The following is a 14,204-nucleotide window of genomic DNA, read 5'->3' on the forward strand; positions in this document are numbered from 1 at the left end:
ATTAATGTATCCTAGGAACATGATGTATGCTATGGACTGAACTGTGAACCCCAAAATTTGCCTGCAAAATTTCTAACACTCAATGTTATGTTATTTGGAGATGGAGTCTTTGGGAGGGGTTAGGCTTAGATGAGGTCACGAAAGCAGAATTCTCAAGATGGGATTAGTGTCTTTATAAGACCCGAGTTTGCTCTGTCCTTCTCCACAATGTGAGGAAGAAGCAGCCTTCTACAAGCCAGGAGGGCCATGACCAGTGAATGTGTTGGCATCCTGTCTTGGAATTTTCAGCCTTTGGAACTGTGCAGAAGAAACTGTTGTTTAAGTCACCCAGTCTATGGAATTTTATTATGATGGTTCAAGCAACAAAAAGACAATGTTGAATGAAGTTTGATTCTGTTTCTTGATGGTTTATTAAGGGACAATTTGGGGGAGGAGAATTGGGAAGAAGGATCCAAAAAAAAAAAAAAAAAAAAAAAGCAAATCCTGGCAAATCTGAAGTTATTGCTTTAAGGGTTTTAAAGGAGAGGGGGAAGTCAGGCACTGAGAGTGCTGTGTTTGTCAGAATCTGCTTCATCAGTGCAATTTGAGAAGTGCAGCTGTGAGCTGAATACGATCCTCACAGACTTTGGGATCTGTCTCTCTGAAACTGAAATAAAAAACTAGCATTCTTATTAAGTGGAGGTATGCAGCTTACTTTAAATCTCCAGACAACACTGGTTCCATATCTTAATGTGCAATCAATCCCCTTAAAAGAACCATCTCATCCCAGAAACAACCTTTAACGGAGATTCTATTTCTAAGTCATGAGATGAACTGTGCTGTCAACTTTAAAGATTATTGTCTAGATCTTCATTGTTCCTACAAAACTAAAAGAGGGCATGAAACTTTAAGTTCCTATTAGTGTTCTCAACTCTACAGGATAAGGAGGGCATTATAGAGTTCAGTCCAAATTTCAGGGTGACATCTCAAAATATAAATTTGCTTGCACTCAGAATGCACAGATTCCTTATGCAGTTCTGATATTTTCAAATACCTGAACATGGAGTCTGTTCCAAGATGTCCAAAAAATTCTCAGTCTTGGATGCTATGTTGCTGACATCCGAGATAATCTGTCCTTGCTTTCAGGCTCCTTAACTCCATTGTGAGTCAAATGCTGTGTGTGTTGAGATCCTGTGGGTCCTCCTGTACTGTAAATTCTTTTCCTCTAAAGGCATCAAGATCTGTTGGACTTTGGTGCTGGCAACTGACCTGAACAACAGTCTCACATGTTCAGGATCAAAAGAGAGAGAAAGACCTACAGAAATTAAAGGGCATATGTGGAGGGGGGTCTACCACTAACTCTCGGTATCTAGATGTGTTGAAAATTTTCATTTTGATAGCTGGGCACGGAGGTTCATGCCTGTGATCCAGCAACTCAGGAAGCTGAGACAGGAGGATTGAGAGTTTGAGACTTAACAACTTGAGGTGGGTGGGGGGCAAGACCTTTAGCAACTTAGGGAGAACCAGTCTCAAAATTTAAAAAAATAATTAAAAAAATCAAAAATAAAAATGGTCTGGGGATGAAACTCCGCGGTAAAGTGCTCTGGGTTCAATTTTTTTTTTTTTCCATTTTGGTTCATCAATGATACTCTGAGTAATTTTGCCTTATTGATTTTGCTTCAATGTGTGTCTTCATGATAGTGGATTATTCAGTACTCTCAAAATACTAAGCCTCCCCAAGGATGGATGAAGATTCTTGTCCTGATCATGGACTCTACAACTCTTTGGGGTTAGCTATATTGAAGACAGGAAGGAAAATGAGAAAATGACCCAAAAAATGAGAAAGGAGAGTTCCTAATATCTGGTGACAGACTTTAAGACTCTTGGAAAGTCTGTGGTAGGCTTTGCATTTTCTGTAGCCATTAGCTTCTGTTGATCTCAACCAGAGTTTCTAGATTAAAGGTCTTACAAATGTTATACATGTTATAGAGAATTCTGATGTGGGCAATTTTTGTTCTGTCTTCTCTGATAAGTTTATTTAGTAGAGTTCTCTAGGGCAGGAACTATTGTAGTTACAAGGAGATCTCACACAGCTTTCAGATAAAAGTCAGCAACCCAGTATTTGTTAGTGAGTTGATGGAGTCACTGTCCAAGCTGTTACAGGACCCAGGTCATATTGTCTTAACTATATGTTTCAGTTATAGAATTACCAGTTAGTTCCGATTGATCTGAGAGGACTTGGACACTTAGGATGCCTTTACAAGATGGGGAAGAATCTGGAAACCAGGGTCAGGCTGAGTGCATCAGGTACTTGGGCACAGCCACACTTTCTAGTGTGCCCATAGTACTTCTATGACTGGCCTATCTTTGTGGCACATATGAAGTAGTGTGATGATCTGACAAGTAAGAAAAATATTTAAGATATTCTTTTACATGTAATAACTATGATGATTCACTAGTGAAGCAGCTCAGGAGATGGGATACTTGTGACTTAGATTTTCTACTGAATGGTCCCTTTACTATTCCTTGGTCATCTGCATTCTGAAGTCTGAACATTCACTGAATCTTCTTAGGCTGCAGGAACAATCATATGTTATGCAACATGCTAGGAAGTGCCTGGATGTTTGATGGAGTTTGATACAAGGGGATATTCTGGTTACTGTGAACTATCATATGTTATACAACATGCTAGGAAGTGCCTGGATGTTTGATGGAGTTTGATACAAGGGGATATTCTGGTTACTGTGAACAAGTGACTTTCTAGATCCAAATTTTGTTATCTGATAACTGAGAGTAATACAATGTACCTTTAGGTGCACTAAGAAGATTAATTAAAAAGAAACAACATTTGTAAACACCTAGAAAAACATCTGATACATAGACAATCTATGTTGACATTCAAATTACTATTAAAATACTATTAGTATAGATATAAAAAGATAAATTCCTTCTCTAACGAAATACGTTATGGAGACAAACTTTTTTTTTTTTTTTTTGCCGTGCTGGGGATTGAACCCAGGGCCTTATAAGGCAAGTACTCTACCAACTGAGCTATATCCCCAGCCCTGAGACAAACAGTTTTAATTAGCTACTGTGGAAATTTATATCATTCAACCCACATAAATACAGAAACAAAATTATTCTCTGTAGAAGATACTTCTATCTCACCTTAGTTGCTTCATTGATGATTTGGAATCTGGTGCTGTCTTTGTCTGTTGTGACTGAGTTTAATAATGCCCGATAGGTAGAATTCTTGGAGAGTTGCTGTTTTTGACGCCTATAGATATGGAGTATAAAGATGTGTGAGGACTATTTGTGACTTTCAGCATCCAATAGACTATATTATCATGTAGAAGTCATTAAAACGCATTATGAAACTGGGAGTGGTGGCAGACACCTATAATCCCAGTGACTCAGAAGGTCGAGGTGGGAAGATCATGAATTCAAGGTCAGCCTGGGTAATTTAGTGAGACTTTTAGCAGCTTAGTGAGATCCTGCCTCAAAATGAAAAACAGAAGGAACTGGGGATGGAGTGCAGTGGGTAAAATGATCGTGGGTTCAATCCCCAGTACCAAAAAAAAAAAAAAAAAAAAAAAAAAAATTCACTGTTATTAAGTGAATTGGGCATAGGTAGTACTAGTACTCTCACAAAGTATTAAGGGCATTACACATTATTTAAGAGCTAATAAAATTGGTATTAATAAGAATATTTAAGTAATTTTTCAATATAACATCCTTAATTTGCTTAAGGATGGCAACTTGTATCCTTTATTGAGCTGGTGGGGTAATTTTCAAAGACGACATTTATGAGTTTGTTCATTTCCTGCTCTCTTTTCAAGAAATGGATCCTTTAGGAGCAACTCAATAGATTCTGGTGGAAATTCATGTAATGGTTTAACAAGGTGACCGGGCATATCCTAGGAATATGACTGTGAAGTGGATTTTTGCTCTTGTAGAATCTAGAGTGTATCCCAAGAATAGAGGGAATCAGTGGACAAAGCTTCCTATAGTTGTGAACACTGCTCATATGGATAGTACATAGTGGAAGTGAGCTACAATGTAATGTAAAACACCACCTAGTGATGAGTTGGCTACATCAATTCCTGCACAACCTTCAATGTTAAAGAGGAAAATAAATACAAGGGCTCATAGTACCGTGGGAGATCATTTAATGTTTCTGCTGTGTGGTATTGCTAGTCAGCTAAAGATTTTAACCCCTGTTGGAATGGAGATAATTATAGTAGCTGATGTAAAACATGCTCAGGTATCAACATCTATTCCTATGGTTATTATATGGTAGGCTCAGACAATAAATCCTAAGAAATCGATAGATATTATAACTCACACTATTCCTATGTAACCAAAGGGTTCTTTTTTTCCTGAATAATAAGTAACAATGTGTGAAATAATTCCAAATCCAGGTAAAATAAGAATATATACTTATGGATGTCCAAAGAATTGAAATAAATATTGATAGAGGATTGGGTTCCCTCCTCCAGGTGGGTCAAAGAAAGTTGTAATGAGGTTATGGTCAGTGAGAAGCACAAGAATTCCTGCTTCTAGTACTGGGAGGGAAAGAAATAATAGTACTGCTGTAATTAGCACTGAACAGACTAATAGTGGTGTTTCATATCAATATAGACTTCCCTCTAAAATACCTGTTCTGAATTAAAATAGTATGCTTTCCTGGGTTAGGGATGTAGCTCAGTGCTCACCATCAAAATAGCTTGCCTAGCATGTATGAGGCTCTATATTCAATCCCTAGAAAGACACATACAGAGAGAGAGAGAGAGAGAGAGAGAGAGAGAGAGAGAGAGAGAAGATTTCCCTTCCTCTATAGAGTGAGTAAATTAGAAAGTTAAATTATATGAAACAATTTTTTATTATTTGTTGCAGGATCATTTGAGGCTCTGGGAAACAGATGATCTCACAGAATAGTGATGGGAGTATAAAATAGTACAATCCCAGTAGAGGAAATCTAGTAGTAATTAACATGTTTCAAATGCATTTATACTTTAAACCAATAATACCATTCCTAGAAATCTGTTCTTTATAGAATATAGAGGTCTTAGGTCTATGGAAAATGACCTAAGTTGCCTAAATAGCTCTTCTTTGTGGCAGTGCTATTATAGCATAAGACTGAAAACAACCCAAGGATCTAGCAAGAGAAGGACAGATGAACTAGTACATCTACCCTTGGAATACTATGCAGCTATAAAAATGGAGGAAATTCTCCAAGTAATCAAGTAAAGTTTCTTTAGAATAAACTAAAGCAGAAAAAAGATGAATACAACAGTTTTGCAGAAATTTATTTGGTATAAGAAAGGGGGTGATGTCAGAAGATATATCTAAACAAAGAGAACTACTAGAAGAATAAATAATTAGTTACTGACAGAGACAAGGCGAGGAATGGGGTGAAAGGGGACAGAAATGGGAATAACACTTTTCAATGTATATCTTTTATATTACTTTTGAATCACATAAAAGTGTTATCTATTCAAACATGATACTTTTAAATTAGTTAAAAATTTAAAGTAATACACTGGTAAGTATAAAGAATTAAAAGTCTCCTGTCTGAATAATTCCTTAATCATTATATTTCCTAACTGACCCTTTCCTTAGCCTATCAATTCTCGAAAGTTTAATAGCATTAATTTTGAAATATTGTCAGAATTTTTAATTAAAAATTTTTTTTGTGGCACTGGGGATGGAACCCAGGGTCCTGTATATGCTATGCAAGTATTTTAGCACTGAGTTGCACTCCCAGCTCTTTATTTTGAGACAGGGTCTCTCACAAAGTTGTCCAGGCTGGCCTGGAACTTGCAATCCTCCTGCTTTAGCCTCTCAAGTCGCTGGGATTACAGGTGTGCACCTCTGCATCTGGCCAGAAATGGTTTGATCTAGGTAATATATTTACTTTCTTTACCTGTAGAAAGCAATCTTGCTGCAGTCTTTGAAAACGTTTTATCCACAGCTTCATCTTCAACACTAAAAGACATTTTAAGAAATGTATTTTACATAGTGTTTGTGAATCCAATTTTTGTACCTTTTCTAACTATAGTTTGAAGATGCAAAATAAACCTTTGGAGTCTTGTGCAATGCAAAATTGTGTTACAACAACTTCATGTAATACAATGGCACAAGTGTTGCAGAACTGATATCCTTCTGTAAAATATCCAAGTTAAACAACAAAATATCAAATTTGGGATTACTCTGAAAGCAAAGGAGAAAAAGCACTGTCACCTATGAGGAAGGGTTCTTTTAAAATTATGACTGTAACAGTAAAATCTGAAAGAACAAAGAAAAAAACAAAACCACTCCAAAAACAAATGAAAACTAAAACTAAACAACAACAAAAACAACTCACTCACCTAATCAACAAAATATTTTCAGAACATATTCTTACTGGGTTTTGGGCTCTAGACAAGATAGGAAGAACTATGTCCATACTTTCTGTAAAAGCCTAACCAGGAATCACAATATAATCTGACAAATACTCTAAGAAAGATATTGCAAAGTACTAGAATTAGAAACAATCACAGAAGGAAAAACTTTTGCTTTTTAAGATGCTGCTGCCGACAATCCAGAGGTAAATGTTTTTTAAAACTAAATTTCCAGGGTTGGGATTGTAGCAGTGGGAGAGCACTTGCCTGGCATATGCGACACATGGGGTTCAATTCTTAGTACCATGTATAAATAAGTAAAATAAAGGTCCATTGACAACTAAAAAAATATCAAAACAAAACTAAATTTCCAGAAGAAATGTTTCTAGAACAAAACATGAACAAGATGTATACTGCTATTTGAGTATGTGTATTTAACTTAGTCTTCATTGGATTAAAACAACTGTAAAAACAAAACATTGGCTTTCATGCAGAGTTGTGGCTGAATACATCTGTATTCAGCATGTCCATGATTTTTTTTTTTTGGACACAAACTTCAAAATATGAAAACAAGTCCATACAGATACATAAACTTAGTCCTACTAAAATTTTTTCTTATCATGGAAGCAATTATATCCTTCATTAAATTCAGTTTTTGTTACTGTTTCTTGTGATCAAGTGTGAAGACTTTGCAGTCTACTCTTTCCACATTTGAAGCAATAGCTCTGGAGTGACATAGCAGGAGGAGGGTATAAAGTGAACTCCGAAAGCAACATGCTTGAAATTCATGTTAAGTGTTATGATGGCAACTTTTTCACTGCTAATGTTATTCAACTATCCTGAAAATATTTTGCGAGACTATTAACATTAGCTAATTCCCTGTAAAATTGAGTAAAAATGATAAAGCACACAAATACCTAACATTCACATAAGAAATGTAAAAAACTTTTTTTTTTTCCCAATAAAAACTTCAAAACCAGAAGGCTGTTTTCAAAGTACTTTCAGTCCTCCCTGGGGTCAGTCCCTGCAAGAGCATTTGGTCTTTACCTGATTTCCTCTTTCTCGGCTGCTGCCATGGCTTCTTTTGTCTCTCTGATTGGCTCTCAGCTCTCAGGCCACAGCCTAGGGCGATCTTTATAGAAAGCCAACTAGCGGTGTTTCTAAATTATGACCAGCATTTCACCATCGTCAAGTTTCTGGTAAATGGGGTCTCCCCTAGGTTCTATTTTTTCAAGCATCTATTGTAGCTTAATCTTTTTATTATTATTTTTTAGTTGTAGATGGACACAATACCTCTATTTATTTTTATGTGGTGCTTAGGATCGAACCCAGTGCCTCACACGTGCTAGGCAAGCGCTTTACCATTAAGCCACAATCCCAGTCCCTTCCCCAGTTTCTTAAGGAGTGACAGATCTTGGTTCTTGCTCCTTGGATTTTTCAAGCGCAACTAGCGTTTCTACAGGTATTATCGTGGCAAATTTTTCTTGATTATGGGTGACTGATGAGGACTGTGCTTTTATTAGGAACCGAAACTGTTTGCAGTGGAGAAGGCGTGTATACAATGAGCCTTAGAAGGGTAAAAAGAGCGTGAGAACCAGGAAGCAAAGGAAACGGCCTCCTGATTGGAGCAAAGCTGCTGCAGTTCCACCTCAGTGGCAGAAAACTAACCCACTCTCTACCCGATTTTAGTTCGAAAGGGAAGTGCCGGCTTCGTAGTTTTCAGGGCTCTTTGAAGGTTATCTATTATACTAGTGCCAAATTCCAGCCTTTGCTTAAACAGCTCCCAAATCGGAGAACTCGCTAGTGGACGCCAATCAGGCAGCCAGAATGACCGCTTCTCCGGACTTCTGACCCGGTTGGACTTAGGAGGGGCTGAAGCAAGAAGGAGGAAGAGAGAGGAGAGCGCTTGCTTGGTCCTCAAATCCTTTAAGGAATGTAAGACAAAGGAGAAGCCTGAGGCTTCAGTGGCTTTGGAAGATCATCCTCATCCAAAAGACCAGGCTACCATAGGATGACGCATGCGCAATAGGTCCAAAAATCTCACACTTGAACTAGGACGACTGTCTGAGCTAGTGGCCGCTAGGTTGCAAAACAAACAAGTCCCACGAGCTTTCGAGGACCCGGATGATCCCGCCCTCAGAGCAGAGCCGGAAGAGGGCGGGACAAACCGGAAGGAGGTGAAATGCTTTTAGTAGACACTCCATGGCTGTGAAGATGGCGGCAGCTGCGTGGCTTCAAGTGTTACCTGTTATTCTTCTTCTTTTGGGGCCTCAGCTGTACCCATTATCGCTTTTTGGCGTAGGACTGGCACCCGTGTCTGCTGCCGACCGATCCAAGTGGCACATTCCGATACCGTCGGTGAGTGTTAAGAGTAGCGACTGAGCCTAGAGGAGCAAGAGGTGGGGCTACGGCGGCCCAAGGGGTTCATGAAGGTTCGGCAAAAGGCTGCGCCCGAAGGGGTGGGATTCCGGGAGAATCGGTGTAGCGCACCAGCTGGGACCACCTCCTTGGAGCGAAGAACCTTTCACTTGGTGTAAAGGCTGGGCGGAATGTCAAGGATACTTAAGCAGCGCAGAGGAGCGGTAGAACAGGTTCTTATCGCAAAGTAACAACTTTCAGTGCCTGACGTGAGAGATATTTAAACTTGGTATTTCAGGTAGTGATTTATTTTTCAGCTGAAGTTTTATAGGGTACAGTGACCCCAAGTTGGATAAGAAAGATATGTAAATAGACGTCTTCGTTTCTTTTTTTCCTCTGAACTCTTTTGTTTCTGGGTAATTTCCGCTTTCGAAATGGTTCTATTTTAACTTTAAAATGGTTATTCTAAGATTTGCTAAGATTGGGAAGCCTAGGTATTTAAAGATCTGTTTTCAACACTGGAATGGCTAAAGTGGAAGAAACAATTCTAAAATGTAATTCTAAAATGTAAGGCTAATCTTTTAAAATTTGGACAATTAACTTGTCAGGTGGACTTACTCTGCTTCTCCCACTTTTAAAAACTTCATTTTGTCCTTCATAGAACAAAAATCAGGTGTAGGCACGACATGCTAAAAAAAAAAAAAAAAAAAAAGCATTAGCCCTGTGAAAACCACATTGACCTTTTTGTTTCATTCCGCTTTGTTTGCTGATTGTTAGTTTATAGCAGGCATTATAGCTTTTATTCACTTGGTGAAGAACTTGTTCTCAATTTTAGGTTTTTCCTTGTTCCTAAAATGATGTATAGTTGAGTCTTAGATTTAAAAGTAAGACTGCTTATAGAATAATTATTGCGGGGGGGGGGGGGGGGGGGGGGGGGGGGGGGGGGGGGGGGGACCAAGAACCTCAATTGGTTGTTTGGGCAGTGTTTAGTGAGTAGAGGAAATGAGTTGCTTATTAAGGGGTAAGACCCATGAAAATTTAGGTTGAGCTTTCTTGCGGCCTCTCTTCTAGAGTCTTTGCTTTGTGGCCTGTGGGGAAAAATTCTGCATTTTGATTGTGATCAAATTTCACTAAAAGGAGAGGTGTTACTATTTTTTAGTTAAGAAAACTAACTTGGGGGGGAAAAAACTAATTTGAATATTTTATACATTTAAGTAGTTATATTGTGTTGTGGGAATTGAAGTGATCTGATGCTAATTGTCTTTTTTCTTTTCTTTTTTAAATCTTTGCAGGGGAAAAATTATTTTAGTTTTGGAAAGATCCTCTTCAGAAATACCACCATCTTCCTGAAATGTAAGTTTTTGAATTTCATGAATTTACTTGAGTTTTGAAGTTGTAAATAAAATTTTTTAAGTTACCCATTTTTCATTTCTGATCGTTCACTTGTAGTGTATTTTCAAGTTTGGAAATTTGGTAGTCCAGCACTGTCTAGGTATAAACATTTGGTATAACTGATGTCCTTTCATTAAATACTTTTCAGAATACTTCTGTGAACTTTATTTTCTTCTCTTGTTTTTTTAGTTTATTATACATGAGGGTATACTCTGTTATATACAGTATTATATTTTATATGTCATATACTTATTTATACTATATTGAATCTGTGTTGACTAATATAGTATGTGTATGTGTAAGTAGTTATACATTATGTATATAACAGTCAATCATCTTAGTTGAATTATATGTAATTATGTTGGTTGATTGCATAGTGTTTTACTCTGTTCTGAGTTAAAGATAACACTTATTTTACACTTGTATGCTTACTAGATGTTTACTGAAAACATGACCTAGGTTTGTCAGAACATTGGCTCTGAACAAATGTGTTCAATGAATCTTTTAGTTACCAAAGGAGTATTTTACCACCTCAATGAAGATGAAGTTTAGACATATTACCAGAAAATAGGGATTCTGCAGAACAAAACCAGTTTGTCTAGGGGGATAATTACTGTATCTGAATCTAAACTATCCCATTGTGTATTAAAGAAAAACTTCCTGTTAGTTCTTAAACTGGCTTTATTTTAGAGAATAAATGGTCATGGGAAGTTCAGTGTCAAGATGATGGATGAAATCTAGATGATTGCTGTGTACTTCTATTTTTTTTTTTTCCAACTGGGGACTAAACCCAGGAGTTTGTTAGCACTGAACTACAATCCAAGCCCTATTTATTTTTTAATATTGATTCAGGGTCTTGCTAAGTTGCTAAGGCTGACCTTGAACTTGAAATCTCGTCTCAGCCTCCTGAGTTGCTGGGATTATAAGTGTGCACTACCTATTTTTAACTGACTAATATGTACTTCTAAACATACCTCTCTCCAGAAAGTGCAAAGTTATAAGACATAGTTCGATGATTTCGTTCTTTTAATTGTTTAGTAAGTAGCTGTTAAATACTTACTGTGTGCTAGGTACTCTTTTATTTTTGTGGTACTATGAATTGAACCTAAGGGCGCTGTTATCACTGAGTTTCATCTGCAGCCCTTTTAATTTTTTATTTTGAGACAGGGTCTTGTTGGGTTGCTGAGGCTGGCCTCAAACTTACAGTCCACCCCGCCACAACCTCCTGAGTAGCTGGAATTACAACTGCCACCTCTCTTGGCTTGGGTACTCTTTTAGATAGTAGTATTTTTCTCACCTGCGTTTTGATCAAATATGCCATCAAGTTGAACAAACTGTATATTTTAAAGTTTTTTGGAGGATTTGCAGCTCCCTCAACTTTTTGTTACTTCTGTGTACCACTCGCCTCTGATTTTATACTTTGTGAGTATGGTATATAGTCTTCGATGGCATAGACAGGACCATTTTCATTATCTCTAGACAGGCCTTCCTTTCAGAGTTCTAAACTTAGTTGTTTTTTAACATAAACAGCAACATTTTTGCAGCTCAGTTCCCTTGCTTATCTTTTTTTAGGGAATGTTTTCTTACTGACTTAATTTATTAATCCTATCTCTGCAGGGATTCTTCTGAATAGTTCGTAGCCAGATTACAGTATCCTTTATATCATTTCCATAAATTATACTCAACAGATGAAATTTTTGCACATTCTATCACATTCCTATGAAAAATGTGTTGGTTATTTAAAAATTTTAGTCTAAGAAAACAATTTAAAACAAAAAAAGGTGGGGGGAGGCTTATAATTAGGTTGCTTCTTTTGTTATAAACCAGAGGTAGATTCCTGAATGCTCGTTGTATTTGTAGAAAGCAGGGAGTCTTTAGTAATTTGTCCTTTTCCAGAGCTGGAATCGAAGATAAAGGGGAATGCTGATTTCCCCCAGGTGAGATAGCTAATCAGTCAAGTAGTTAGATTTACATTCCCAAGTCTTCAGAATAGTGCCTTGATCTATTAGAATAAGTTCCAAACTATGTTTAATCAGTTATATGATGTTTCCATGACTTCATGAGGCCTCTCTTATGGTGAACTTTGAAAAAAAAATAATTTAATACTGTCTTTTCTTTTGCTCTTCCTGCCTTTCCCAGCCGTACTTGCTTTTTGTTAATTGCTCTTTGTGTCTATTCTTGATGTCTTTCAAACTCCAAGCCACGATTTTTTTCTTCAGTGGAACTAATATTTAAACCACTGTGTAAGAGTTGTGAATGTTGCTTCGTGACATCCCTCATGTTATTCCATATCTCTTCAACTAGAGTGTAGCCTCTTTAAGTATCTTCAATGATTTGTTCCTGTCCATTTCTTTCTTTGGCCTAACCTTGTGCTGTTGTACCTTTGTATGCTCTGCTCAATAAATATTTGATTACTAGAAGACTGGTTTTAACTTAGGACTATTTTTATCCCTCCCAGATTTTTCCAGTAGAGATCTAGAAATTGGGGTTTTTAAGGCATAGAAACAGATCCACGTTTTCAAAAGAATAAAAAACTACTTAATTATTACCCCTTTCTGTGAATAACTATACTTTTATCTGAAGAATATTCAGTTGTTTTTGTATATGTTATTTCATTCCCTTATGTTTGGAGAAGGGATGATCTTTGAGTATCTAGGTAGATGGTAGAAAATACACAGAATATGACAGGAAAATGCTTTTTGGAAAAATGCTTCACTTGGTAATCATCTTTTGTTGATAATGATTTTTTCCTTTATAGTTGATGGAGAACCTTGTGATTTGTCTTTGAACATTACCTGGTTTCTGAAAAGTGCCGATTGTTACAATGAAATCTACAACTTCAAGGTAAGGAACATAAAAATACAGATTTTTCTTGGACCTTAGAGGTCATCTGGCCCCAACCTTTTAATTTTATAGAGGAGAGAATGTCATGTAGTTGATGGAGAAGTAGAGCTGTAACTAAAATCCATTCTTCTCAGTTTATAGACCTCTATATCAGCAGTTCTCAAACTTTATGGTCTTAGAACTCTTATTATTCTTCTGTCAATTTTTTTTTTTTAATATTTTGATAAGTGGGAATTGAACCCAGGGACACTTTTTTGAAATTTTGAGATAGAGTCTTGCTAAGTTGTTGAGGCTGGCCTTGAATTTGTGATCCTCCTGTGTTAGCCTCCCTGAGTCACTGGGTTTACAGACCTGAGCCACCATGCCGACAGAACTCTTAGCATTCTTAAAATCATGTGGATACCAAAAGCTTTTGTTCACATGGGTTTCCTTTTAAAAATTCAAACTGAGGAAATACAAAAATATTTAATAAGTTATTTTAAAGTAGCAATTATAACTTGTTACATGTTGCTATAAATAACATTTTTAATAAAAATAACTTTTTCAAAAAACAAGGAGGGTTAACATTATTTTGCATTCTTCCAGATCACTCTCTTCTTTCTTCCCCACTACCCCTGTTTTAGGGATTGAACCCAGGGACACTACCTCTGAGCTATATCTGTAGTCCTTTTTATTTTTTATTTTGAGACAGGATTGTGATAAGTTACTGAGGCTGACTTCTTGCCTCAGCCTCCCAGGTTGCTGGGATTACAGGTGCATCACCATGCTTGACTTATAGAGCTTTTTAATTGAACAGTTTCCTGTATCTCTTTTTTTAACCTATTGTGATGGGTTGAAGTATATGTTGAAAATCTAACCTCATACAGATACATTGTTGGGAAAAGGATTGAAATTTGAGTAATCTTTCAGATAATTAGGGATATATTCCAAAACTCTAAGGGGAGGTTTGAATTTTTTATTTATTTTTTAATCTTTTTCTTAAGATTGGTTGGAATGTGAAATCTGAAATTATAGTAGTGAACTTTTTTGTATCCTGTAATATAAAATGCACTTTGAATGGATCTTTTACCCATGCATGATTTTAATATCATTCATTAGTCATTTAGGAAATATTGGTTGATGTAATTATATAAATCTTTCAAATACTAACTCATTTTATATTTAACTGTAAATTATACTGTTAGTAACTCTTACCTTCTACTTTCTTATCCATATCAATCAATAGTTCCATAACTATTGGAAACCATT

At 36.7% G+C, this 14,204-nt stretch overlaps 2 protein-coding genes across 8 annotated transcripts in view; one reads left to right on the plus strand and one right to left on the minus strand.

Moving 5' to 3' along the window:
* Positions 1-7,647, minus strand: part of Ganc (glucosidase alpha, neutral C) — an 85,972-nt gene extending 78,325 nt beyond the window's left edge. The window contains 4 exon segments of the mRNA XM_047536870.1: positions 3,148-3,256; positions 5,906-5,945; positions 5,948-5,967; positions 7,410-7,647. Coding sequence (XP_047392826.1) covers positions 3,148-3,256; positions 5,906-5,945; positions 5,948-5,967; positions 7,410-7,438 — 198 coding nt within the window. The 5' untranslated portion in view covers positions 7,439-7,647.
* Positions 7,648-8,043: 396 nt separating this feature from the next.
* Tmem87a (transmembrane protein 87A) overlaps positions 8,044-14,204 on the plus strand; it is a 53,455-nt gene continuing 47,294 nt past the window's right edge. For 2 of the 7 annotated variants that reach the window (XM_047536881.1, XM_047536903.1), the window contains exons 1-3: positions 8,047-8,720; positions 10,013-10,073; positions 12,871-12,956. In XM_047536881.1, coding sequence (XP_047392837.1) covers positions 8,565-8,720; positions 10,013-10,073; positions 12,871-12,956 — 303 coding nt within the window. In that variant the 5' untranslated portion in view covers positions 8,047-8,564. Of the gene's footprint in view, positions 8,721-8,886; positions 8,954-10,012; positions 10,074-12,870; positions 12,957-14,204 lie in introns of those variants that run through there. The other 5 variants (XM_047536915.1, XM_047536894.1, XM_047536910.1 and 2 more) reach the window with 5 other exon arrangements.

This window comes from Sciurus carolinensis, chromosome 2 (genome assembly GCF_902686445.1).
Source record: "Sciurus carolinensis chromosome 2, mSciCar1.2, whole genome shotgun sequence".
Classification (NCBI taxonomy): Eukaryota; Metazoa; Chordata; class Mammalia; order Rodentia; family Sciuridae; genus Sciurus; species Sciurus carolinensis.